Source organism: Notolabrus celidotus, chromosome 23 (assembly GCF_009762535.1).
Source record: "Notolabrus celidotus isolate fNotCel1 chromosome 23, fNotCel1.pri, whole genome shotgun sequence".
Lineage (NCBI taxonomy): Eukaryota > Metazoa > Chordata > Actinopteri > Labriformes > Labridae > Notolabrus > Notolabrus celidotus.
In genome coordinates, this window is record NC_048294.1 from 3,612,124 (window position 1) to 3,637,600 (window position 25,477).

General features: G+C 42.4%; 1 protein-coding gene across 4 annotated transcripts in view; it reads left to right on the forward strand.

The window, feature by feature from the left end:
- Positions 1-25,477, forward strand: part of col4a5 (collagen, type IV, alpha 5 (Alport syndrome)) — a 69,913-nt gene that overhangs the window by 27,634 nt on the left and 16,802 nt on the right. For 2 of the 4 annotated variants that reach the window (XM_034676497.1, XM_034676499.1), the window contains exons 2-32: positions 6,206-6,262; positions 9,592-9,681; positions 10,234-10,278; positions 10,493-10,537; positions 10,634-10,696; positions 10,850-10,903; positions 11,018-11,044; positions 12,595-12,675; positions 12,900-12,962; positions 13,085-13,120; positions 14,489-14,530; positions 14,633-14,725; positions 18,352-18,405; positions 18,496-18,552; positions 19,072-19,116; positions 19,216-19,269; positions 19,362-19,403; positions 19,594-19,687; positions 21,057-21,344; positions 21,471-21,560; positions 21,714-21,784; positions 21,919-22,110; positions 22,196-22,364; positions 22,569-22,661; positions 22,782-22,886; positions 23,056-23,153; positions 23,435-23,585; positions 23,668-23,781; positions 24,580-24,588; positions 24,817-24,984; positions 25,367-25,456. In XM_034676497.1, coding sequence (XP_034532388.1) covers positions 6,206-6,262; positions 9,592-9,681; positions 10,234-10,278; positions 10,493-10,537; positions 10,634-10,696; positions 10,850-10,903; positions 11,018-11,044; positions 12,595-12,675; positions 12,900-12,962; positions 13,085-13,120; positions 14,489-14,530; positions 14,633-14,725; positions 18,352-18,405; positions 18,496-18,552; positions 19,072-19,116; positions 19,216-19,269; positions 19,362-19,403; positions 19,594-19,687; positions 21,057-21,344; positions 21,471-21,560; positions 21,714-21,784; positions 21,919-22,110; positions 22,196-22,364; positions 22,569-22,661; positions 22,782-22,886; positions 23,056-23,153; positions 23,435-23,585; positions 23,668-23,781; positions 24,580-24,588; positions 24,817-24,984; positions 25,367-25,456 — 2,680 coding nt within the window. The remainder of the gene's footprint in view (positions 1-6,205; positions 6,263-9,591; positions 9,682-10,233; positions 10,279-10,492; positions 10,538-10,633; positions 10,697-10,849; positions 10,904-11,017; positions 11,045-12,594; positions 12,676-12,899; positions 12,963-13,084; positions 13,121-14,488; positions 14,531-14,632; positions 14,726-18,351; positions 18,406-18,495; positions 18,553-19,071; positions 19,117-19,215; positions 19,270-19,361; positions 19,404-19,593; positions 19,688-21,056; positions 21,345-21,470; positions 21,561-21,713; positions 21,785-21,918; positions 22,111-22,195; positions 22,365-22,568; positions 22,662-22,781; positions 22,887-23,055; positions 23,154-23,434; positions 23,586-23,667; positions 23,782-24,579; positions 24,589-24,816; positions 24,985-25,366; positions 25,457-25,477) is intronic. The other 2 variants (XM_034676500.1, XM_034676498.1) reach the window with 1 other exon arrangement.

Below are 25,477 nucleotides of genomic sequence, written 5' to 3' on the forward strand. Positions count from 1 at the left end.
GCAGGGAAAGTGGGACGGAGGTGAGGAGGAAGGGTAGAGAGAGGGTGAAAAGACACAGAGAGGGAGACACTGACAGAGAGAGAGAGAGAGAGAGAGAGAGAGAGAGAGAGAGAGAGAGAGAGAGAGAGAGAGAGAGAGAGAGAGAGAGAGAGAGAGAGAGAGAGAGAGAGAGAGAGAGAGAGAGAGAGAGAGAGAGAGAGAGAGAGTGGAGCAAATATCTGCAGCTCACTGACCTTTCTAAGTGGATTACATGCCCCGACAGTGCAGTGAGGGTAAGAGAGAGGGTACAAGAGAGGGACTGAGCTGCACTGAGAGAGATAGAGAGATGCGTTTAACACACACTGATTTTTATTACGTGATCAGTTCATTTCGTCTCTGTTCATCTTACTCCAAAGGGCAACTGGCAGGTGATCAAATACCTCAGTGTGCTGTGCAACACCTCAGCCTGCAGCGAAAATTAGAACTTAATAAAACACGCCGTTAGATTCCTCCAAATCAACCAGACATTACACATGCACGCTGTGGAACATGTTCAATATCAACACCACTGATTGACAATGTTATAGAGCCGATCTTTTATATAATATCATGAGTTTTATGAACATTCAGCCTTCAACATCACGTCTACCAGCACCTGATTGATGATCATGGCAGAGCGATGTGAAAATGGGAGGTAGTTGTTCCAAATCTATGACAAGAAGGAGATAACTGATTGGTGTAATTATCGTAGGATGATCAAATTTTCATATATATGGTACGACAAGGGTTCCCAAGCTGGGGTCAGGACCCTAACGAGTGGTCACAAGATAGAAAGGTGCAATGAAATATAAAGCAAAGAGTAAAACAAAGTGTGTAAAAGTGTATTTCAATCACATTAATTGTGATTTAGTGCTAGACAAAGAAAGATTGATTGATCCTCAATCATTTGTTATGAACGCTGTTTGGCTGTATGGCTAAAGGCTGATTTATACTTCTGTGTTGCCCTACGCAGCAGGGGCTGACGCGGACATGAGCCCCTCATACTTCTGCGTCGGTGTGTCTGTGTCGCGCAGCAATTCTCCGCCGAAACACCTGAGGGCAGTGCGGTCTCTCTGATAGCCGGTCGCCTGCTTCCGGTCCCGCTACGATCTCTGTTTACTTTTCCACATCGATTCAGAGTGTGTTATGTTAATCTACAGCTGATACATGTTGCTGTTTATCATACAGACATGATTACATGAAGAATAGAGAGGAGGAGATGAAATACACGGCCGATGTGTGGCCGATGTCCGGGACCCCGGAAGTGCTGTGAATGCGGGAAAGACAAAGCTGTCGAGCGGACCAATCACAGAGCTTGCGGTCCGCGTCGGCTCTACGCGTAGTTACATTTTGGAGGAGGTGCACGTCAGCTACGTGCGTAGGCCTCTGCGTAGGTACGGGAGCTACGCGGACCTACGGCGTAGGTTACGCCGTCGATTCGACGCAGAAGTATAAATCAGCCTTAACTCTGGCATATTTACATGGATGCTACGCTGAAATGTTCATTAATATGCACTGTCCCTTTAAATAAATAAGATTGTTAGCCTGAAACTCAAAACTTGACAATAAGTTGATTGAATATCAAAGAAGAAAAGATGGTTTGTTGTTATTATTCAGTTGTTTTAAAGTTATTTTAGTGGTTTAATCAAAATTTGGAGTTACAACAGAACAACCAAAACAAGAACTGTGAAATTTACTAGAGATGCACGATATTGGAATTTTGCCGATGTTCGATATGCCGATATTTCTAAGCTAATCTTCGCTGATGCCGATACAGACGTCAATATATGCACACCTTTGTTCATTTTAAAGAACATCAAGCCTCTCCTGTTCTTTTCAGTTACTTCTAAGACAAGACAAACAACATTTTCTTCCACCATGAATGATACATTTTTTCATTTTCAAACAGAGATGTTCAGCGATGAGTCCGCTGTCTGTTACAGACTCCAATTAACCTCCAAGCTCATTGTTGGTGAACGTAATCTATCATATTGAATGCATGACTTTGTTGGCCATACACATGAGCAGAAATGTTCATATCTGCCTGTATTGATAGTTCATTTTTTAAGCTGTTATCAGCCAGCATGGATATTACCAATCAATCAAGCTGTTTGTATATAGCACCTTTCATACAAATCAAAGGCAATAAAAAGTGCTTTACAGTGACTGAAAACAAGAAAAAAGCAGAATTAAAAAATGATAAAAAATAATAAAAAAAATACAAATAAATAAATGAAAACAAAAATGGATTTTAAAGTAGGGATGAATGCACACAAACAACAATAACATATATGTAATTAATAATAAGTTAAAGCATCAAAATAGATTTAGCAGGTTAATAGAGAGCAAAAGCATTACATTGTGCATCCCTAAAGTTAACAGGTTTTAACCACACTTTAAACCCCAACACATACTACCTCCATTTATTACACAGTCTATGGTGTGAACAAACTTTGAGATTTGATCTACTTCATTGGTGCTTGTAGTCCGTCCTCTTAAAATGCCTCTTAAATATGCCTTTCAAACCAAAAGCAAAGCATTGGCTGAGACCTCCAGGGTTATAAAGCCATATGAGAGTAATTTAATTCTGCCATAAAAATATCTAAAAGTGGGTAAAAGAGGGATGAGTGTGTGGATGACAGAAAAGCAGATGGATGTAGAGAAAGAGAGAGAGAGAGGGCAGAGGAGAGAGAGAGAGAGAGAGAGAGGGCAGAGGAGAGAGAGAGAGAGAGAGAGGAGCTGCAGGCCTGGGCGTGGGAGAGCAGACTGCATTGAGCTGAAGCAGACCAGAGACTAATCTGGAGATTCAGGGCTTGTAAAAACACCTCCACACACACATAGACACAGACACACACTTGACTACCCATGTGCAAATGTATTCAGACATGTATGCGTGTGTGTGTGTCTGATGGAGCCCCCCCCACCCCCACTCCACCCTGCAGTCCAGTTTGCACACGTTTTGTGTTTACTGCAAACATGCTGACTTTAATCCACAGCTTCTTTGACGTGTTCACGGCGGGAATTGAACCCCCCAACCCGGGCTGTGAGAGTGCCTTGCTTTTAGAGGCTGTGTGCAGACAGCTGTGACTCTATCAGAGCGGAGATCAGTGTGGTGAGAGAGGATTCCACAGTCTGACAGTGTGTGGTTAACACCGGCTTTATGAATCACAGGAATGTGATACACATGTATACATACATAAATGTAACCTCTGTATATATGCAGCATATGTGTGTGTACAAACAGAGGCTACATGTGGAGATAAACTGTGTGGCAGCTCCTCTAAACAGTTTACAACGTCACATCTCGTCTACTTGCAGCTTTATGGAGGGTAAAGGATTAAGTTCTCACATAGACTGCACCAGGCTAGACCAGGGGTTCCCAAACTTTTCAGACCACGACCCCCAAAATATAGATGCCCAAGACTTATGACCCCCACTGTCCTTCAAAGTGATTTAATGTGGCTTCATTTAGCTGGTCTGCAGAAAAAGACCTTACCTATATGAGCATGTGTCTGTGTTTCCTGTGCCAATTTGAATGAACCTGCTGCTACTGATGCTTTTGATAATGAACTGTTCACTAACCCTAAACTTAGGAGTCATCTGGAGAAAAAGAAAGGTAGAAAACTCATTACATTTTATATTTTCAAGGTTTTGGCTAGACATAGAAAAACGCATGTATTCCTTACGGCGGCGTAGGCCACTAAAGGTGCATTTCAACCAAGATTTCTGGGGTCTTTTAGCCCCCAGAACTAAAAGGTTCCTGTGCCCCCATTGTTGTCTGCGTTAGATAATATTTTGAAATCTTAATAAAAAACTAAACTAGTTTGCATTCCCAGGAACTCCCTCTGTGTTTCAACAGCTGTGTAAACTCCACAAACATCGTCAAGTTCAACCGAAAGTCCCAGGACCTTTGAAAAGTACTACCCACCAAGCAGGGGCTTTTTAAGGGGGAGATTATCTACGCCTCAACTAAATTTAGACCTTGGTTCCTCCGGTCAAAATGCACATAGTTCTGGGGTAAAGTTCCTGTGGTCGAAAAACACCTTAAGTGTTTCCCACAGAGTGATGCTGTACCTAGGGAAGAGGGGGTCATCTTTCAGTCCTGTTATCCCTCCCCCCACACACACACCACCTCCTCTCTTCAAACACACTGCAGCTTGTCCCGCCCCGCCTCCTATTGTTTCTCTCTGTGTCTAATCTTCAACACGATTCATCCGCAGCACGTTTGATGAAGGCGCCCAAATCAATCCATCTTTATTTGTATAGCGCCAAATCACAACAAACGTTATCTCAACACGCTTTTAAAAACACAGCAGGTCTAGACCACTCTGTGTCAGATTATGAACAGAGACCCAACACCAAGACAGGATAAGACCCAGTCTTACCCCACCTTAATCCACCATGAGCATTGCACCTGGCAGTATTTAGCTAGTTACAGCGGCGAGGACAAACTTCCTTTAAGGCAGAAACCTCCAGCAGGACCAGACTCCTGTTAGACACACATCTGCTGAGACCGAGTTGGGTCTTGAAAGAGGGATAGAGGAGAATAAGAGAGAGAGAGGTGATAGTGATGAGGACATCTTCGACAGCTCAGAGGAACCTACGAGACAAGGGAGCTCAGGGACTCCAGAAAGGTCTATGGTTAGTAACTTTAATAGGACAGGAAGAGTTAAAGTAAGTGACGAGGGAAGACAGGATCCCAGTGTGCCAGTCTAAGCCAATAGCAGCATAACTGGTCTGGTCCAAGCCTGATCCAGCTCTAACTATAAGCTTTATCAAAAAGGAAAGTTTGAAGCCTACTCTTAAAAGTAGAGAGGGTGTCTGCCTCCCGGACCCTGACTGGTACATGATTCCAAAGGAGAGGGGCCAAATAAGACAACTAGTGTTTCATCAGGTGATCCACGTAGGAACAAGACTTGTTAGTCCATGTCAGATTTGAGGATGTGGTTGAAACTTCTGGAGCTCCACTTTGACTTTATAAAACTCTGAATCATCCACGTATGATCTTATATCACCCTGTAATACGCGGCACTGACGGAGGAACTTTGAGTCATAATTGAAGTGCAGGAGTTGAACTTGTAATCATGTTTCTTAGTGTTGCAGTGTCACCTCTTTGACTCTCCTTCATGGGTTGATTTAACCTCTATGCAGATGATGTCACTTTGTTTTTGGAGTCCCCCCCCCCCCCCCCCGTAAGGATCTCACTGTGCCAAAAAAAGGCGCCAGCAATGTCACCGATCTGACTGTGACACATTAACTCCGTTACACCCCTGCTTTCAGGGCCTTTCTGCAGAGCTTTAACACTCTATTAGTCCGTCTTCACGCAGGTTTGAGCTGCTAGAATAAGAGGATTTGCTGCTTCAGTTGGGCTGTTTATCCCGCTAAAGAAGACATCTGAAGAAGCCACTTTTCATTTTCTGACATTTTCTGGGAATTAGCCATCTTTCTGTAAAACCACGAGCCCAAACATGGACACACAAAGGGTTTTTTTGCAGACACACAAGAATGCTGACTTGTCCATCCCTCTCTCTCTCTCTCTCTCTTTCTCTCTCTTATGCACTCACGGCCTCTCCGTCTTTCTCACAACCTGGCTGCCCGGCATGCGTGCAATCGATGCCCGTCTGGCATCCGCTGTGTCAACAAGCCTGGGAAAAGTTAATCAGCAGGCTGGCACTCCCATCCCTGCCATCCCTTCACTGTCCTCTCTGCTCTCTCAGTTAACCCTCTCAAACACAGATCTCTCAATCTTTTGGCCTCCAAAAAAACCCAATTCCTTGTGTGAAAACTTGAGATAAAAAGGTTTTTGACCTTGTTCACATCTTCTCATCATCAAACAAACCTCTAGGGAAAATCCAAATATCCTTCTCCTCCTCTGTGGGAAGAAATGCTACCTGTTGCATGCTGTGGTGTTGGAGAGTAGTGCTGGAGCGCCCTCTGGTGGTGAGGATGGATTTCTGCATGAACTATAGGTTCAGCTGATGCACTGTCTGCATTGAACACCAACTCTTTTAATCAATCTTGATCCGTTCTAGTGAAACATGCACATTCACGGTCATCTCTCTGTGTTTGATGTTGATATTTCTGTCGCCAAATATGCTGTACGATTCCAAAAAAGCGATTATAAATCACGTGAATCCAAAATTTGAAGACAAACATCCTCATTTCTCTGTTTCTTGTCATCCAACAGGCATGCCAAGGCTGTGTGGGATCCAAATGTGACTGCAGCGGACAAAAAGGACTCAAGGTGAGCAAAATGACACGCAGAACACACACTTACGTAAACAGGAAGTAGATTATTTGACATGGAACTACTGAAGACGGCGGCGGAGGTAACAGAGGCAGTAATTTAAAGTCATCAAAGTGTGAATGAATGGATTCTGACACATGATATTGTTATTATTTGCAGATAGGAGGTTATATCCAGGATGGAGACATATTTTATATTGTTGTTTACTTCACACGTTTTACTGCCTTTAACATTAAAGAGTGTTTAAGACCATTTATGATAACTCAACAGAGATGTTTTTGCATGTTGAGTGAAGCTCTTAGTGTGAGTGTAAGTTTTTAGCATGCAGCAGTGGTTCCCAAACTCTTTCTGCAGGGCCTCTCTTTGGTTGATATTTTCCAGCTCCTGCTTCCCCCTCATCACAAACACACAAACACATAACCATACATCCATCGAGGTCAGACTACCTCAGGGTTCCCACACGTCCTGGAAAACCTGGAAAACCTGGAAAACAGTTGACCAGTTTTCCAGTACTGGAAAAAAACACCTGGAAAATGGGAAAAAAAGTCAAATGTCCTGGAAAATCACAGATTGTCCTGGAAAATTATTCCAACATGACTGCGTGTGATCTAACAAGGTTAAAAACACACATCCCCATTCAACATTTGTGGCCATTTTTGTCATTCAGATCTATTTAGGTCATTAATGCACTGATCCTCTGATTATTATTATTATTTATTTATTTCAGTAAGGCAGCTTCCAGAGTCCTTTGCTGGTTCTTTTGTTTTTTACTTAGCTCATTTTATATTTTTTCAGAAAAGAGAAAGCTGAGATGTTACCCATCATTGTTACTTAGTTGCACCAATAAAGTGAAGTGCTGTACATCTGTGGTTGCATTATTCTATAATCAATTTGCCATCATTTTTAAGCATGTAAGAGATGATTTCATGGATAGCCATAGACTGCACGTCTTTCAATGTAGACTTCCACTGAGAGGAACATATTAGACTATTAAGGAACTAAATTTAGACTGTTATACCAGCTTGATCATCACTGAACATGTCCTGGAAAATGATCTCTGGAATAGAGTGGGAACCCTGCTACCTGATTGTTTGTCTGTCACGATGGTCACTGTGTCAGATTAGGCACCCAACCAAGATTTGGTACCCTTCAAATCAGGGGGGTGTGATGATTGTCTTCAGACAGTTCAAAATGCAGCAGCCCGGCTTTTAACTGGAACTTAAATACTTTCCCACATCACCCTAATTTTAACATCCCTACACTGGCTCCCTGTTGTTTTTAGGATCGATTTTAAGACACTTTTAATCTCATTTAAAGCACAACATGGGCTCGCCCCTCGATACATCTCTGAGCTCTTATCCCCCCCCATAAATCAGGACGCAGTCTGAGATCCTCTGGCAGTGCTCTGCTTGCTGTTCCACAGTCTAGACTAAAAAACTAAAGGGGACAGGGCCTTTGCTGTCAAAGCCCCCTGACTGTGGAACGGCCTGCCAGAGGAAATCAGACTTGCAGAGTCAGTCCCTCATTTTATTTCATTACTCAAGACACACTTTTATTGTAAAGCTTTTATTTTGTTTTATTGCTTCTCTGCTTTTAGTGTGTTTTTATTGTTTTTGTGAAGCACTTGTTACTTGTTACTTGTATTGAAAAGTGCTATACAAATAAAGGTATTATTATTATTATTATGATGCTGGAAGGAAAAGGGGCTAGGGTAGACGACACCTTGAAATGCTAACTTCAGTTACTCACAAAGCTGCTGAAGTTCGTCTGCTTTTGTACTCCAACTTTTATTCTTGTTAAATAAGTTAAGCTGTCCCTTGACGATGCATAGTTCTCATAGTTCCCACCAGATTGCTCTGTGATCTCATTGGTCAACCTCGCTGATTCGATGGAACACATCATGCTAGACCTTTTATCTTGAGGTCATGAGACCTTCCAGATGTGGCCTTATTTGTCGTTCACTATGACACCCTACATGGGGTTGAACGGCCAGTTTCTGGGGCTGACTGGTCCTGGCACCTTATGTCTGCTGGACTAGGCCAAAATCATACCAAAATGTAGTCTGACCTTGGCATAAATCACAATGTAGACCAGGGGTTCCCAAACTTTTCAGCCTGCGACCCCCAAAATAAAGGTGCCAAAGATTCGTGACCCCCACTGTCCCTCAAAGTGATTTAAAGTGGCTTCATTTAGCTGGTCTGCAGAAAATGACCCTACCTATATGAGCATGTGTGTGTGTTTCCTGTGCTGTTATGAATTAACCTGCTGCTACTGATGCTTTTGATGATTAACTGTTCACTAACTCTAAACTTAGGAGTCATCTGGGAACAAAGAAAGGCAGAAAACTTATTGAATTTTCTATTTCAAGGTTTTATTTCAAGTTTAGCTACTATATTTGGTGATTTTTTTTTACTATAATGGGTAAAATGTACTATTTTTAGATAACTTAAAAAAAAAAAAACATTCTGGAAGACCGCCTATTTGTGTCTCCCAACCCACACTTTGGGAACCCCCTGCTGTAGACCAGTCCTTTCCTGTATCTAACAAATTCTTATATCTTTAGAATCATTTGGAATCGGGATTTTCACCTCAGGATCATCCTGTCCAAAAATGATTCACTGTACCGATATTAACACAATAGGAAATGTAAGACAACACATCACTTTATAAACTTTACTTATAAAGACAACTGACTTACTGACAAGTCATCATCTATTTCTAATCATGTTCAAACCTCTGTTTCATCCACATCACCAGCCTTGTGACAAAAACTTCTAATTAAATGAAAAACTCCCGTCTTCTTCTTCAAGTGATTCTGTGTTTCACATCATCCATAAACATCCTGTTCTTTATAAGAAATCCAAAGAACTCCCAAACTAGAGAGGAAATCTGTCACCTCCTCTGACATGATTCGCACACTAACGTAAAGGCTAGCTAGCTGATTACTGAGTCTTCTTCTTCTGCTGCTTCTTCTTGTTCTTCCCTCTGTTTTATGGTGAGTTGCAACCAGCGTAAAGAACCACTACTGCCCCCTAGTGCAAACATCAATGCTGGTTTATTGCAACAGCACTGATTTGGACCATTGCCTGCAAGAAGTGGAACATCAGTGTGTGGCATCAAGCTGCAAAACCAAGCAGCTATAAGTCACACTGCAACATGTGGCAGTGTAGGAAGTGTTGGTGGAAGTCAAGTTGACCTTTCACAACTTCTTGTCTTTGCTTCAGTAGTTGTTCATTGTTTCCCTTCATAACTCCGGACCCTCCAGTTTAGGAATCACTGATTACAACATGAAACACTAAGCTCTGTGTCTGTGTCCCTGTGTGCAGGGTGAACGGGGTTTCCCCGGCCTTACCGGACAGCCAGGAGTCCCAGGATTCCCCGGACCTGAGGGACCCATTGGACCCAGAGGAGAAAAGGTGGGTTACTGGAGGTCAACTTGAAATCAACGCTACATTTTAAGAAGTCTTACTTTTTTTTTTAATTCAAGGTAGGTTTGAAGAATTAAGAGAGGGTTGGGAATCAGGAAGAGAAGAGAAGCTTTACCATCAGGGGGAGGAGAAACATGAGAATGTTTTGTAGTCCTGATGAGTTCAGGTTTTAGGCCGACTTCAGGTCAACATTTGGGTAGAAATTGCAGATTTAACACACTCTTTAAAACAAGGCTTAGTTGTATTTAATGTGAGTCATGTACCATCAAAATCAGCTGAGTTCCAGTGGTACCAAAAAACAACTTTCTGAATTTAACCCAATTTTTTCCATGAAATAAGTCAGTTATGAATTTCACCTTTTTTTTAATAAGAAGAAAAATAACTGTGTCAACAAATTTCTAAGTCTAAGGATTGTCTAAGTGTTTGATTTTTTTAATTTAAGGTATAATCTGTTTCAAATCCTTTATGCTGCCGGTGTTATAAATGTACTTTTATTTGATATAATCTCATTTAAATGTCTGTGTGTGTTTTCCCTCTCAGGGTAGCGATGGACCTGGAGGACTGGGCGGTCCCAAAGGAATAAGAGTGAGTTCAAACTTCACATTAAGACGATCTTAAACTGAGAAAACAACTCTTTTTAAATTCAGGTTTATTAGTAGAGTGGTCAGAGTTTGTCTGTACTTCACAGTTAAGGTTTTTCTACACTGAAGGATATGTTGTTGTAGTACCTCATCTGGCCAGCAGATGTCCTCAGTATCTCAAACAGAGTCTCAAACTTCTATCATTTTCCTCCTGACAGGGACCTTCTGGGTTACCAGGATTTCCAGGAACTCCAGGACTTCCTGTAAGTTTTCATAATAATCTAAAATCTTTCATCAGGTCGTCAAAAATAAGCTGCAATGTGTGACGTTTGATGCGTTCACCTTTGTGTCCCACCCAGGGTCTTCCCGGACAGGATGGACCACCAGGCCCGAGAGGAGTGCCAGGATGTAACGGGACAAAGGTGAGTAATTCAGAATTAGTCGTTTTGAATAGGTAACAGTGGAGGAGTCTTCCTGAGTGCTTAAAGTGGGTCTTAAAGGGACAGTAGTGAAAATATTTGATCTATAAATCATGTAAGGCTACTGAAAAGCTTTCTTCTTCTTCTTCTGTGCAGGGTGACAGAGGTTACCCAGGAAGTGGAGGAATCCCTGGACAGCAGGGAATACCCGTGAGTTTACACCAACGAAGAAGAAGTCTTTCCAAAATTTAACAACAATACATTTTCTTTTTTTAATACTCTCCTCTTTCTCCTCCTCCTTTTTCTACTTCTCCTACCTCCCAGGGTCCACCTGGTCTGCCAGGATCAAAGGTACGTGTCAGCGGCTCCACTCAGAGCATCACTTTACATTTCATCGTTCTTATTTGTACATAAACTTTTATATAATGAGTTTTAATTATTTAGATTAAACCTCCTGTTATGTTTGTTTCTTAGGGACAGCATGAATGTTCCAGGGTCAATTTGACCCGGAGCATATTTAATGATCCAAAAGTGTCAGAACCACAAAAAATCCCAATAAATATATTTTTTTAAATCTTAATATTAACTCCATTACTAACCATTTAAATCAATATTTAGTGCTATGGTGTTTTTTAATTCTCACAGATCATGGTTCAATGAGGATAACTCACTCGTTTTTTTTATGAAAATTCATGTTAAAACTTTTTTTTTAATGTACATTTGAAAGCCCAAAATATAATTACAATAGTTTTACATGACTTCAATTTTTGTTGATTTTATTTTGCATTTTATTAGTATTTGTTTTTATGAAGTTGCATTGATAAATTATTCTATATGTTGATTGCGCTAATTAAGCCAAGCTGAAGAGGTTTCATACCGAAAAAAATACTTTAAACATTTTTCTTAAGATTTTTTTATCTTTTTTAAAATGGGTCAAATTGACCCGCAACATAACAGGAGGGTTAAAGATTTGATTGATTAGGTTTATTTTGGTCTGCGTCAGCAACCAACACGTCCCTCCACAACATAGGAGCCATGTGAAAATTACAAATAAAAGTAGAATCCAGTATATACATACACACATATATCTATCTGTACATGCACACGTACACATACACATACATACATACATCATGCATACATATAAACATATAAACATATAAACATGCATACACATCCACATATATTTTGGCCAATTCCATGCCGACCAAAAAAGGTGTAAAAGAGTGCAGACAAATCAGATGCTGTGATACAGATTTGCCACGTAGAGCTGGTTTTAAGGCGTAATGTGTAGTGAGCGTGTGTTTATGCAAACTAGAATCTCTGCAGGGTGAGCAGGACTTCGATGTGAAGCAGGAATATTTAAAGCTGCTGTGAGGAACTTTTGTTTTGTATCGATTCTGGCGCCCCCTTGTGGACAAAGTGATACCTCTTATCTCTTGTCCTATACATGCAAAAGTAGTGTTTTCAACAAAAACAGTGAAATAAAGGCTGTTTCTGAAGCAAGATGTCCATCATCTGGTCTGACACCTACCCCCTCAGGGCGGTTTCAGGCATTAAAAATGACAACAGAGAAGGTGTCAGTGTTGCTGCTGATGGTCTTGTTTGCTATTGAAGGTCATAAGAGGCATCAGTATCATTTTCAGTCTGTTTCTCAGCCAGTTCAAAACTCCTCATAGTGCCTTTAAGTTAACATATCTGTCCTTCTTGTTTTCACCACATGATGGCGCTGTTTGCAATGTTTTTACATCTGCATACTTCTCTAAAGGATGTAATATCAGACGTGAGACGTGGTTAAATATTCTGAGTTACAAATCTCAGAGATTCAGCAGACATCTCTACTTCACATTGATCTGGTTTTTGCGTCTGACACTGTCTTGTTCCTTTGTCTTCGTGCTTAGGGAGACCCAGGCGATGTGATCTCCACCAACCGTTTTGGAGAGAAAGGATCAGTTGGATATCCAGGATTACCCGGAGGCCCTGTGAGTTTTCTTTTCTTTAGCCCAGTTTCATCTTCATTTTGACTTCTCGTTAAGATCCCAAACTTAACGACGATACCAAACGAAGGCGGGAAAAGTGTCAAATATATGAACTTGTACTAAAAGAAATCTGCTCTTAGTTTTCATCATCTATCATTCAAACATTTAAGCAGTTTTGGAATCTGCTCAACATGTTTATAGAACCTCTGTTTGTGTTCACTTCACAGGGCTCTCCTGGACCCCCAGGTTTACAAGGACCAAGCGGCCCACCGGGATCCAGAGGATATGATGTAAAGAAGCCTCCTCTCACTGTCGCAGCTTGTTCTCTGATGTGTTTACTCACTTCATGAAATGTACAACTCAAGAGAACTAGTTAACTCCAACGATGTTGTGTTCTGTTGTTGTTTTCTAGGGTCGTCCAGGACCTCCTGGTACCCCAGGACCAAAGGTGAGTCTAAACATCAACGTTTCTAAAAAGACGTTCAATCAATCTTTATTTCTGTAGCGTCAAATCACAACCAACGTTACCTGAAGACTCTTTCCAAACAGGGCAGGTCTAGACCGTACTCTATGTTCTATTATTAACAAAGACCCAACATCAAGACAGGATCAGATCCAGTCCCATCTTACAGACAGGACTCAGTCTGATCTCATCTTAATCCACCATGAGCAGAGCACTTTGCAGAATTTAGCAAGTTACAGTGGCAAGGACAAACTTCCTTTAACAGGCAGAAACCTCCAGCAGGACCAGACTCATGTTAGACACACATCTGCTCAGACCGTGTTGGAGAGAGGGATAGAGGGAGATGAAGAGAGAGAGAGATGATAGTGGGGAGAAGGATAGTAGTAGATGTAGCAGCTGGAGTCTGGCACGTCCACAGCAGCAGAGATCCAGAGGAACCTACGAGACAAGGGAGCTCAGGGACTCCAGAAAGATCTAAGAAAAGAGAAAAGAGAGGAAGACCAGAAGAAAGAAAAGGAGTAGAATAAATGGTGAAGGAATGACAGAAGGAAAGGACGGGATAAGAAATTGAGACAGAGAAAGAAAGAAAGAAAGAGAGAAAGAAAGAAAGAAAGAAAGAAAGAAAGAAAGAAAGAAAGAAGAGAATAAATGGTGAAAGAATGACAAGGAAAGGAGAGGATAAGAAAAGGAGACAAAGACAGAAAACAAAGGAAATAAAGAGAAAGACAAAGGAAAAAAAGAAAGAAAGAAAGGACAGAAAGGAAAGGGGAAAGGGAAAGAATGACAGAGAGAAAGAAAGAAAGAAAGAAAGAAAGAAAGAAAGAAAGAAAGAAAGAAAGAAAGAAAGAAAGAAAGAGGAATGGAATGTAAGGGAAAGGGAAAGAATGAAAGACAGAAAGAAAGAAAGAAAGTAGGAAGGAATATAAAAAAAGAAAGAAAGAAAGGATGAATGACAGACCCCAAAAAAGGAATCTACGGCAGAGATCCAGAGGAACCTACGAGACAAGGGAGCTCAGGGACTCCAGAAAGGTCTATGGTTAGTAACTTTAATGGAACAGGGAGAGTTAAAGTAAGTGATTGGAGGGGAGAGAGGGAAAGACAGGATCCCAGTGTGTCAGTCTAGGCCTATAGCAGCATAACTAAGACCTGGTCCAAGCCTGATCCAGCTCTAACTATAAGCTTTATCAAAAAGGAAAGTTTGAAGCCTACTCTTAAAAGTAGAGAGGGTGTCTGCCTCCCGGACCCTGACCCTAATAAACCTTTTTCCGTGTCTTTCATTTTGAAACTTTCTAAATGTATTTAAATCTTCCCGCCTCTTTTGATTCCACTTCGTCTTTCTGCTTCCTCCAACAGGGAAACATGGGACTGAACTTCCAAGGACCCAAAGGAGAGAAGGTATCTATCTTCCCTTTCGTTCCTGCAGTTTGGTTGTCATCAGCTTCTCGTTACGCGGTAACTTGAACTATATATAATCCTCTCTGGTTTGTGTGAACGCAGGGTAACCCCGGTTTGGCAGGACCTCCCGGTCCTCCCGGACAGGTGGGAGAGCAGAAGAGACCACCTGAGACAGAGATCCAGAGAGGAGACAAGGTAAGACCACACACACAGCTCCCGGAGTCACGCCCATTCTGCTTTAGATATGACAAGAATTCAACCTTCAGTAATGGTCATTTTTGAAGTCCAGGCGTCAAGCTAAAGGCAGGAACTAAAGCCAGATCTAAACTAACATAATAGACCACAGTCCCAAGGCGGCCATTAGCAAGCTGGAGTATTGTTTTCAGGTCTTGACATCAACAATCTGATGAAGTGTTAACATGCGGCCATATTTTAACACAAGAAACATATTTAAAACCTGTATGCTAACATCAGAGCACAGCTAACGTTAGCATTCAACCATTTCCTGTTTAACAATTTTGTTTGAAAATCACCGATTCGGCAGGAAAGTTAACATGATTTTTTATAGCTAGCTGCTTTTGTAGCGCTAACATTTGTTTTGCTAGTTTTGCTGAACGTTAGCTCTCCTACAATATATTAGCATCGGCTGAAAATCAAATTAGCTTGTTTACTCATTTGCTGTTAACGTTCAGTAGCTTGTTCCACATGTTGGCGCCAGAGTTTCACAACCTGGCTTTCAACGTTAGTGTGATTAGCTGCAGTTTTAGACTATGGTAGTGTAACCTCCTCCCACAGCTCCACAGTAATCATATATTTCATATACTCTTCTATCTGTCATTGTATCTCAGTAAACAGGTAACAGGTTTAGATACTTTCATTGCATGTATTACAGGGAAATGGTACCAACATATTCACACATTTTCAAACCGCTATAAGTTCCTCTGCATCACTCTGTCTGGTGTCTCCTTTGTCCACGCTGTCACTTCTGTGTAATGTTAATGCAGCCTTGAAAAAAGTAGCATTTTTATTAAACATGGATGTATCAATAGTGCCTGCAACCCTTTACCACATGTTTTGGGGATGCTCAGAACTAGATCAATTTTGGTCCTCCTTCTTTAATTTGTTCTCTAAAATATTTAAGAAAAATATTCCCCTCTGCCCCCTCACTGCTATCTCTGGTGTACCCCCAGCAAACATAACCACAACTACCAAACAGAGAAAAGCTCTTGTGTTCTCTTCCCTATTGGCACGACGGTTGATATTGCTGAACTGGAAGAACGCTGCTCCACCCACCCACACTCATCTCGTCCGTAATATAATGTCTAGTCTTCAGTTGGAAAAGATCTGATACAGTGTAAATGGCGCCCTCCAGAACTTCCATAGCACTTGGGATGGTTTTATGAACTTTGTCAAGGACCTTGATGGCCTGCAGTTGGACTGATTAACATCCAGCAGATTTGGTACACTGTTAAAATACTTTGACTGGCAACACTTAACCTATGTGTGCAACTGGAGCCCCCCCAGTTGCTTTTGTTATTTTTTTCTAACATTTTAAGGTTTCTGTTGTTGGTTTAATGGTGCCTGGTAGTTCCACCAGCACCCTTGATGTTCCTTTCTAGGCTAATTTTGACTATATTATATTTGTGTCTATATTTAACATCTTATCCTCGATTTTTATGAATGTATGTCCATGTAAAATCAATAAAAATATATTTAAAAAAAAACAAAAAACATGGATGTATCAGATGGATTGAGACTTTTATCCCCAATGTTGAATGTAAGACCTCTGTACAGATCTTCAACGTGAAGAAAAAAGAGTCAGAAAAGGTCCATATTAGTATAAAAAAGACATAAAGAAATAGAAATAAATAGTAATAAATAAAATACAGGACCAGTAGAAACAAAGATAAAATGCTAAAGTAGTCAGCTATAAAAATAATAATTTTCTTGTGCAAACATTTCACATTTCTCATCGTATCTGTCATTTTAAAACGTACGTTGTGAAATAATAAGAGGCCGAATTTTTTTCTGATGTTAGCCAATGGGCTGTCAAAGGTATTATTTAACAAAAAAATTAACTCCAACTTCTCTCTGGCTTTTCCCAATCTTTTATTTTTGTAGCCGCTCCAAAATCAGGGAGCGATGACATTACTGCTCACAACCTGAGACCGAGTGTGAACACATGATTACAATATTTTATTTTCACACCCTGAACGTGACCTGGTAAGAATAGGGATGGGTACCTTTCACATTTGAACCGATACGGTACCGATACCCGGTACCTGGGAATCAACTATTCATCCTGTTTTCTTTAAAATGTTACAACCAGGCCTTTTTATGTAACAGATTTTAAAGGTGACATATCATGCAAAATCGACTTTTTATTGGTTCTCTACCTGAAATATGTTTCCCTGTTATGTCTACAAACCCCCCGAGAATGAAAAAAATCCATTCTGCCCCTGTTCTGATTTCTCCACCTTTCTGTAAATGTGTGTAAAACGAGCCGTTTCAGACTTCCGTGTTTTTGTTACGTCACAACAATATCCGGTCTGTCACGGAGTCAGAGCTCGGAGCTTGTTCAGCCCATAGACTGTATAAAATACAACTCAACTCTCCTCCGTTTTTCATTACCTGCACAAATGTGTGCTAACAAGGAGCTTAGGAAGGAGGCATGCTAGTTGTAGGCTGTCTTAATAAACACAAAGGTCGGTTTTACTCCCCACGTCTGCAGATTTTAAGATCTAGTGGATGATTTTTATTTATCATGGATAAGTGCTAGCGCTAGTTAGCATAGCCACATAGCTACATGTTTGTAGCTGTGTACCAAGACACACGTCGACATACTGACAAATAAAACAACAAGAAACACTAAATCTGTGACCAATCCTTCAGAAAGGTCCTGCTACAGGCGCCTCTCCGTCAGGATCAGATTCTGGATCAAATTCAGAGGGTTGAAGTAACGCGATCTGTGAGCAGCCGTGTATATTCAGCCAACATGTAAACATTAGATCAACGTGCTGGACAGTCGAGGCACATCCACTTCCTGAGGGGGCGTGGTCAGAGGGAAAACAGAGTGTTCTGATGAGGAATGAAGAAGAGGACTTTTCAGGCAGACCAAAATCTGATTTCAAAGTGTTTTTTTGAGCATAAATTTTAAAGACATGTTTTGGGGACCTCTTAGACCAATATATATTGATGAAAAAAGCGTGATATGTCACCTTTAACAAAAAAATTAACTCCAACTTCTCTCTGGCTTTTCCAAATCTTTTATATCTGTAGCCGCTCCAAAATCAGGGAGCGATGACATTACTGCTCACAACCTGAGACCGAGTGTGAACACATGATTACAATATTTTATTTTCACACCCTGAACGTGACCTGGTAAGAATAGGGATGGGTACCTTTCACATTTGAACCGATACGGTACCGATACCCGGTACCTGGGAATCAACTATTCATCCTGTTTTCTTTAAAATGTTACAACCAGGCCTTTTTATGTTACAGATTTTAAAACAGACTGACTTGTAGTCAAAGTTGGATGCTGCAACTTTCACTCCCGCCTCTTGATGGCAGCAAAAAACGTCTTCAACTTAGTCCATCCACAGAGTTATCAGACACTCAACCTCTCTGCTTTTACATCACTGCTTTGTTTTGCATATTTCCACCAGCGTCCTGAGCACTGTATATTTAAATTCATAACATAACAGTTAGATGCACAATTGACACTTCAATATTGTTTAATTTCTGATTTAATTTCAGGCAGTAATCTTCAAATATCCGCCGCTCTTCCATCGTTTGAACATTTGAATGTTTCTTCACAGGGTGATCCAGGTTTCCCAGGTCCTCCAGGTGATCCCGGCTACCCCGGACCCACTGTGAGTGTCCACACCCAGCTTCAAACATCATTATTTCATGATGACTACGACCATGTTGTTGTTGACTGTTGAGTGTTGTTGTCACTTTAGGGACCCTCTGGTGGCCAAAAAGGAGACAAGGGAGAAGCAGGAGAAGCAGGAAAACGCGTAAGCAGAGTTCAAACACAAACACACCAACACAGTTACACCTGAAATCTTACCTCTGACCAAAACTCGACCATCAGTGCAACACGTTTAATCATTTAACAGGGTTAGGGTTAGGTCTAAAGGCCCTAAATGAACCGTCTAAGGAAAACAAGAAGCCCTCTTCCATTTTAGCCGCCCTAACCAAAATATCCATAATCCATAAACTCCTTCAAAAAGCATCACAAGCTCTGCAGCATTGTTTTAATTTTGCATGACAATCACTGAGTTTGAGACAAAGGCCGATGGACTCTTAGAATAAACTGGACTCAGCAGGGAAAAGCTATGATGGTCCACTTTTTGTCCCACCTTGGAACATGGAAAATCTAGAGTTTCATGAAAGTCCGTTTGACGTGTTATCCCTATTTATTTGAAGGGATGCCTAAACAGTTATCCCAAAACCAAGACTGAGCAGCTTTACCACACACTTTTTGATGTACATACATTCCTGTCAAGACTGGTGATCATTTCCTTTTCCTACAGGGTAAACCAGGCAAAGATGGCGACCCAGGTCCTCCAGGCTTCCCTGTAAGTTCTGCCACTTTAACAGTTAATTGAAGATCTGCACAAGTCTTTCTCTTCCTGTGTCTAACTTTCTTTCCTCTCTTGTCTCTTTGAAACCATCAGGGAATCAAAGGAGAGTCAGGTCTTCCGGGTCCAGCTGGCAGGGATGGAGAGAGAGTAGGTTTTCAACAACTTCTCACGAGTTTGAGGAATATTGTCTTCTGTCTTGGATTGTTTGTACGACTAAGCCCTGTCTTTCTGTTTTATAGGGACTGAAAGGTGAATCTGGATACCCAGGACCTCCAGGAGTGGTGTGTATTCAGAACTGTTATAATGACTCCCCTCCTATTGGTGTTGATTTCATTCTCTGTTAAGCTTGATTTGTCTTGTATGTCTGTAAGCATCTCTTTTTGAGGTCTAACCAATGAAGGTAGTTTGTCTTCTTGACCACTAGGTGGTGACATTTACCTGGATTTACTCAATCATTCATTTTGCCTTTAGGTGATTGGCGGGCAGACAGGAGGTCGGGTCGGTTCTAAGGGTGAGCCTGGATATCCTGGAAGTCCTGGAACCAAAGGAGACAGAGGTCCACAAGGTAAGCAAAGCTGTGCAAGCGTAAAATCATCCTGAAGTGACTTCCACTACAGAGTCATGTCTGTTCTTAATGCAGTGACTTCCACTACAGAGTCATGTCTGTTTTTAATGCAGTGACTTCCACTACAGAGTCATGTCTGTTTTTAATGCAGTGACTTCCACTACAGAGTCATGTCTGTTTTTAATGCAGTGACTTTCACTACAGGGTCATGTCTGATTTTAATGCAGTGACTTCCACTACAGAGTCATGTCTGTTTTTAATGCAGTGACTTTCACTGCAGAGTCATGTCTGTTTTTAATGCAGTGACTTTCACTGCAGAGTCATGTCTGTTTTTAATGCAGTGACTTTCACTGCAGAGTCATGTCTGTGTTTAATGCAGTGACTTCCACTACAGAGTCATATCTGTTCTTAATGCAGTGACTTCCACTACAGAGTCATGTCTGTGTTTAATGCAGTGACTTCCACTACAGAGACATGTCTGTTTTTAATGCAGTGACTTCCACTACAGAGTCATGTCTGTTTTTAATGCAGTGACTTCCACTACAGAGTCATGTCTGTTTTTAATGCAGTGACTTTCACTACAGGGTCATGTCTGATTTTAATGCAGTGACTTCCACTACAGAGTCATGTCTGTTTTTAATGCAGTGACTTTCACTGCAGAGTCATGTCTGTTTTTAATGCAGTGACTTTCACTGCAGAGTCATGTCTGTTTTTAATGCAGTGACTTCCACTACAGAGTCATGTCTGTGTTTAATGCAGTGACTTCCACTACAGAGTCATGTCTGTTTTTAATGCAGTGACTTCCACTACAGAGTCATGTCTTTTTTTAATGCAGTGACTGCCACTACAGAGTCATGTCTGTTTCTAATGCAGTGACTTCCACTACAGAGTCATGTCTGTGTTTAATGCAGTGACTTCCACTACAGTCATGTCTGTGTTTAATGCAGTGACTTCAACTACAGAGTCATGTCTGTTTTTAATGCAGTGACTTCCACTACAGAGTCATGTCTTTTTTTAATGCAGTGACTTCCACTACAGTCATGTCTGTTTTTAATGCAGTGACTTCCACTACAGAGTCATGTCTGTTTTTAATGCAGTGACTTCCACTACAGAGTCATGTCTGTTTTTAATGCAGTGACTTCCACTACAGAGTCATGTCTGTTTTTAATGAAGTGCCCAAAGGTCATGGCAAATCAGTCCTGGTTTTGGTCCTTGTCCCTTTTGTACCCAGTCCCTGTGTTCTCAGTTTGAATTGGAGTTTTAGAACCGGTTTTTATTTTTGAAAGGGTAGCCATCTTTATCAGATAAATGTAAGCTAGCCTTTTTTGGTCCATTTTAATTTGAACTCTGCTTTCCTGTCTTCCCCCAGGTATATCAGGCCCTCCAGGAAATCCAGGACTTCCAGCTATCGGTGGAGGTGGTCAGAACGGACCTCCAGGCTTCCCCGGAGAGAGAGGTCAGAAGGGAGAACTCGGCTCCCCAGGTCTGTCTTTGCCAGGTCCTCCAGGACGTTCAGGAGCTCCTGGTTCCGTGGGTCAGCCAGGTCTTCCAGGACCGCCAGGATTTTCTACAGGGGGACAAAACTGTGTCGCTGGAGATCCTGGGCGTCCTGGTGTTCAGGGAGAGAGAGGTTATCCGGGAGAGACGGGACAGAAAGGTGGGACAATAATAATGCGTGTGATCACTAAATATGAAGTTTAAAAGTTAGACCGTGAAAGGTCTTCAGTTTTGTTGGTCAAAATTTCAACACGAAACAGAAAAACATGATATATTTTTGTCTCAGGTGACAAGGGTGACACCTGCGTGAACTGCTTTGGTGGTGGCAGTGCCATTCCAGGACCCCAAGGACCTCCAGGACAGCCCGGATTCCCAGGTAAAGACACTTTATGGTCAAAAAATGAACACCTTCTGATTGTGGTGCCCATATTCGCGAATATGTTCTTAACTATTAAAACTTGTCAGAGAGGGAAGTACTAAGTTTTGGAACAATTGCTGTGTTTCTAATTCCTTCCCTCACCCCTGTCAGGATCTCCTGGTGGTCCAGGTATCAAAGGTGACAGAGGATTTTCAGGAGGTCCCGGTTCTTCTGGAGCTCCTGTGAGTACTTGTTGCTCTCCTGTAACAGCACACATCACCTTGAAAGAGACTTCAATATTGTCATGAGTTCCATTTTCCCACAGTTCCTTGAATAATCCTCTTCTAACAGTGAGGTTTGCCTCTTCCCCTTCCAGGGCTCCCCTGGTCCTCAAGGTGCTCCAGGATTCCCAGGAGAGAAAGGAGACCCAGGTGATGCTGTCACAGTCAGCGGTGTGAGAGGAGACAAGGGTGACAGTGGCTTCCCTGGACCACCTGGTCTTCCTGGTCTTGATGGTCGACCTGGTCGTGATGGACTGCCTGGAGGTCCTGGAGCCAAAGGAACTCCCGTAAGTGGCTTTCTTGAGGTCTCTTCCAAATTTAAACCTGTCTATCCATCCAGAATCCTTTTCCTAACTCATATGTTTTGGGCAGGGTTCTTTGCTGGTGAAAGGAGAACGAGGGCTCCCTGGTGAGCCAGGTTCCTCAGGTATTCCAGGTGACAGAGGTTCTCCAGGATTGCCTGGATTTGGACCTCAGGGTCCTTCAGGAGAGAAAGGTATCCCAGGAGTCCCAGGAAGACCTGGAGGTCCTGGTGCACCTGGTAAGAAGATGATGCTTGGTTTATTAATTGATGGGATGAAGAACAGGTTTTGATTAAATGGAAGTCAATGAGAAAATAGCAATACTTCTAACCTGATGTAATACCTCGGTTCAACCGATCTGGATTAGTCTGTGGTCTGGATCACTACATTCAAGTTTATTATTGCGCCACATATTCAGATTTGCTGATTTTCTTACCTCACAGGTTCTAAAGGTGAACCGGGCCTGGCAGTGGCTGAGAAGGGTTTACCAGGATCAAGAGGACTGGATGGCGAGCCAGGATTGCCGGGTTCTCCAGGTACACATTTATGACTTTAGAGGATGAAGGCCCTTTTATTCCATGCAGCGCTCTCTTCAGATATTGAGGTCAGAAATGTGTGTTTTCTAATCGGCTTTACTGTAACTTTCATGTCATCAGGAAACCCAGGTGGGCCCGGACAGAACGGTTTCCCTGGCTTACCAGGAGCAAAGGGTGATCCTGGACTTCCAGGAATTGGACTTCCAGGATCCCCGGGAGTTAAAGGTCAAGACACCAACAAACACTCTATCTCCATGTCTATCCACCTCTCTCTTTCTCCCTGACTCTTGCATCCCTTTCCAAGGACCTCCTCTGTACACGTTCATCTTTGACCTCACATTTCTGCCACAACTGTCTCCTCTTGCACAACACTAAATCTTGCTCTCTCCTACAGGATTCCCAGGTATCCCTGGCCAGCCAGGACCCCCTGCAGGACCAGGCAGACCTGGTGTAGATGGACTCCCTGGCCAGCCTGGATTTCCTGGACCCAAGGTTGGTAGCTTCATAGGGGATGAAGTACCCTCACAACAATCAGTGCTGGCGTAGGCTGAGCTTAACTATGGTACCAGGGGCTAGCAGGGTTTCAAACTTGATGTCATGGTGAAAGCACATGGTACTGGAGTGAGCTGCACATTGTGGATTATGTTAAATGCAGTCACTCTGGGAGACCCCCCAAAAGAGACTGTCTAATAAACTGGGGCAGTACCGTACATAGAATAGCTGCCTGCCTCAGTGATCTGAACTGACCATTCGCCACCATCGCTGTTTGACAGGGTGAACCCGGCTTCGGCCTCCCTGGCCCTGCAGGCTTACCAGGAGTACCTGGAGGTAAAGGTTTCCCCGGACCGAAGGGAGATCCTGGATTCCCTGGCGGCCCTGGTACACCTGGACGATCTGGATTTGATGGCACTCCGGGCAGTAAAGGTATTCTTCAGTACTGTCACTCAGACTTCCATACAAATACACATGAACTGAAAATACCCACAAGCACACCGTCTTTGCCTAGGTGAGCCCGGTGTACCTGGTATTCCTGGAGCTCGTGGCCCACCTGGAACCCTCACCGCTGGTTCACTTGGTCCACCAGGCCCACCTGGACCCCCTGGCCAAATGGGATCACCAGGTGAGACTCTTTTCTCCATGGAAGTCTCCCTGGACTTTGCATGATTCCTCACTTGCCATTGTTTTGAACTTTTAAAATGTTTGGATATCACATTGGTATAAGGGTTCGACCTCTTCATCGTGCACTCTCCATATGAGCACTCCGAAAGCACCTGAGCACCAGACTGAGGGTTGAGGGTTTGGTTTCTGGTTGAATGATAAACACAGTCATTGTTTCGTTTGGTGATCAGGGTCTGAATCACAGTTACAGAACTACCTTGACCTGGGGAGCCTTTCCTGAAACTTCACATTGTGTCTGTTTTCACCTAAGTCCCAACTTTTCTTTTCAAGCCCACCCTTTCTTGGCTGTATCACCACCCTCCACCTTGCCTGTATCAGAAAAACAAAAGACATCACGCCTCACCATTTTAACATCACGCAGGACTTTTTCCTCACGAACACACCAATTTTTAACGAACTGTATCCGATCACAGGTATTTGCGTTTCCCCTTTTGTCACTTCAACCTCACTCTTCTTGTCACGAGAATGCCCACAGACCCACAAACTAACCCATTTCCAATATTTCAAACACTCTGAGCATGCTTTGGTGAATGCTACTGAAGGACATGCTCTGTGTCCTGTTTGCCATTAGAGCTTCAGCGCATGTTCAGAGTGTTTGAGACCCGGCTTTCATTTGTGCGGTTTAATGCATTTAATGCATTATAATCTGTTCTCATCTCATCTCCGATTTTATGCAACGCTCCGCCCTCTGCGTTTTGAAACACGCCCCCTTCCTTACCCGTGACGCTCTGACACCAAGGCGAGAAAGGTATTGTAACCCAATACTGGTGCTGGTTGGGATGGATTTGTTCTGTGTTTCGTTTTTCCTTTGTTCACTGCAAACGCACAAATACCTGGACTGTCATTTTGTCACATTGCTCATCAGAAGGGGAGTAAGACCCAGACCCCCCTCAGAGAAACACTGAGTTATCCTGAGCTGGAATTTTAACTGTATTTCCTTTATCTGGAGACTAAAGTCTTGATATCACCATTGCAGGATTCCCTGGAGGAAACGGAGGAAAGGGAGACCCTGGCCCTCCAGGTCTAGACATTCCAGGTCTGCCAGGAGACAGAGGAAGTTCTGGTTTCCCAGGATCTCCTGGACCAGCTGGTACCCCAGGACCTCCTGGAGGACCTGGAAGGGATGGCCTGCCTGGACTGCCAGGTAACTGATAATGCTTATATCTTTATTTTTAGCCATTCAAAATTAAGTACCTGTTATATGTGTAACAGTAACAGTGTTGACTCTGTATTTGGTACAGAGTCATACACAGTCCTAAAACCCAGAAATCTGGAGGTTTTCTAGCTCTCCTGCTAGCTAGCTTACTGAATACTAAGGTGAAGAACTTGCTTTCTGGATATCAAGCGGGCTAACTGTCTTACGGCCGGCTAGCTAGCTGGCTACCTGACAGCAAATCAGGGTTAACCTTGAAAATATGACTGACCTTGCCACCATATTGTTATGGTGTTGTAGTTATATTCAAGACATTGAAATGGTATCCTTTAATCATTGTATATTTTTTTCACCAATGTCTGGCTGGCCGCAGGTGTCAAAGGAGACATGGGTCCCATGGGATCTCCAGGACCTTCTGGAGGGCCAGGAGGACCAGGAGGACCAGGTGGCCCTGGAGCTAAAGGTATTTACATAAACACACACA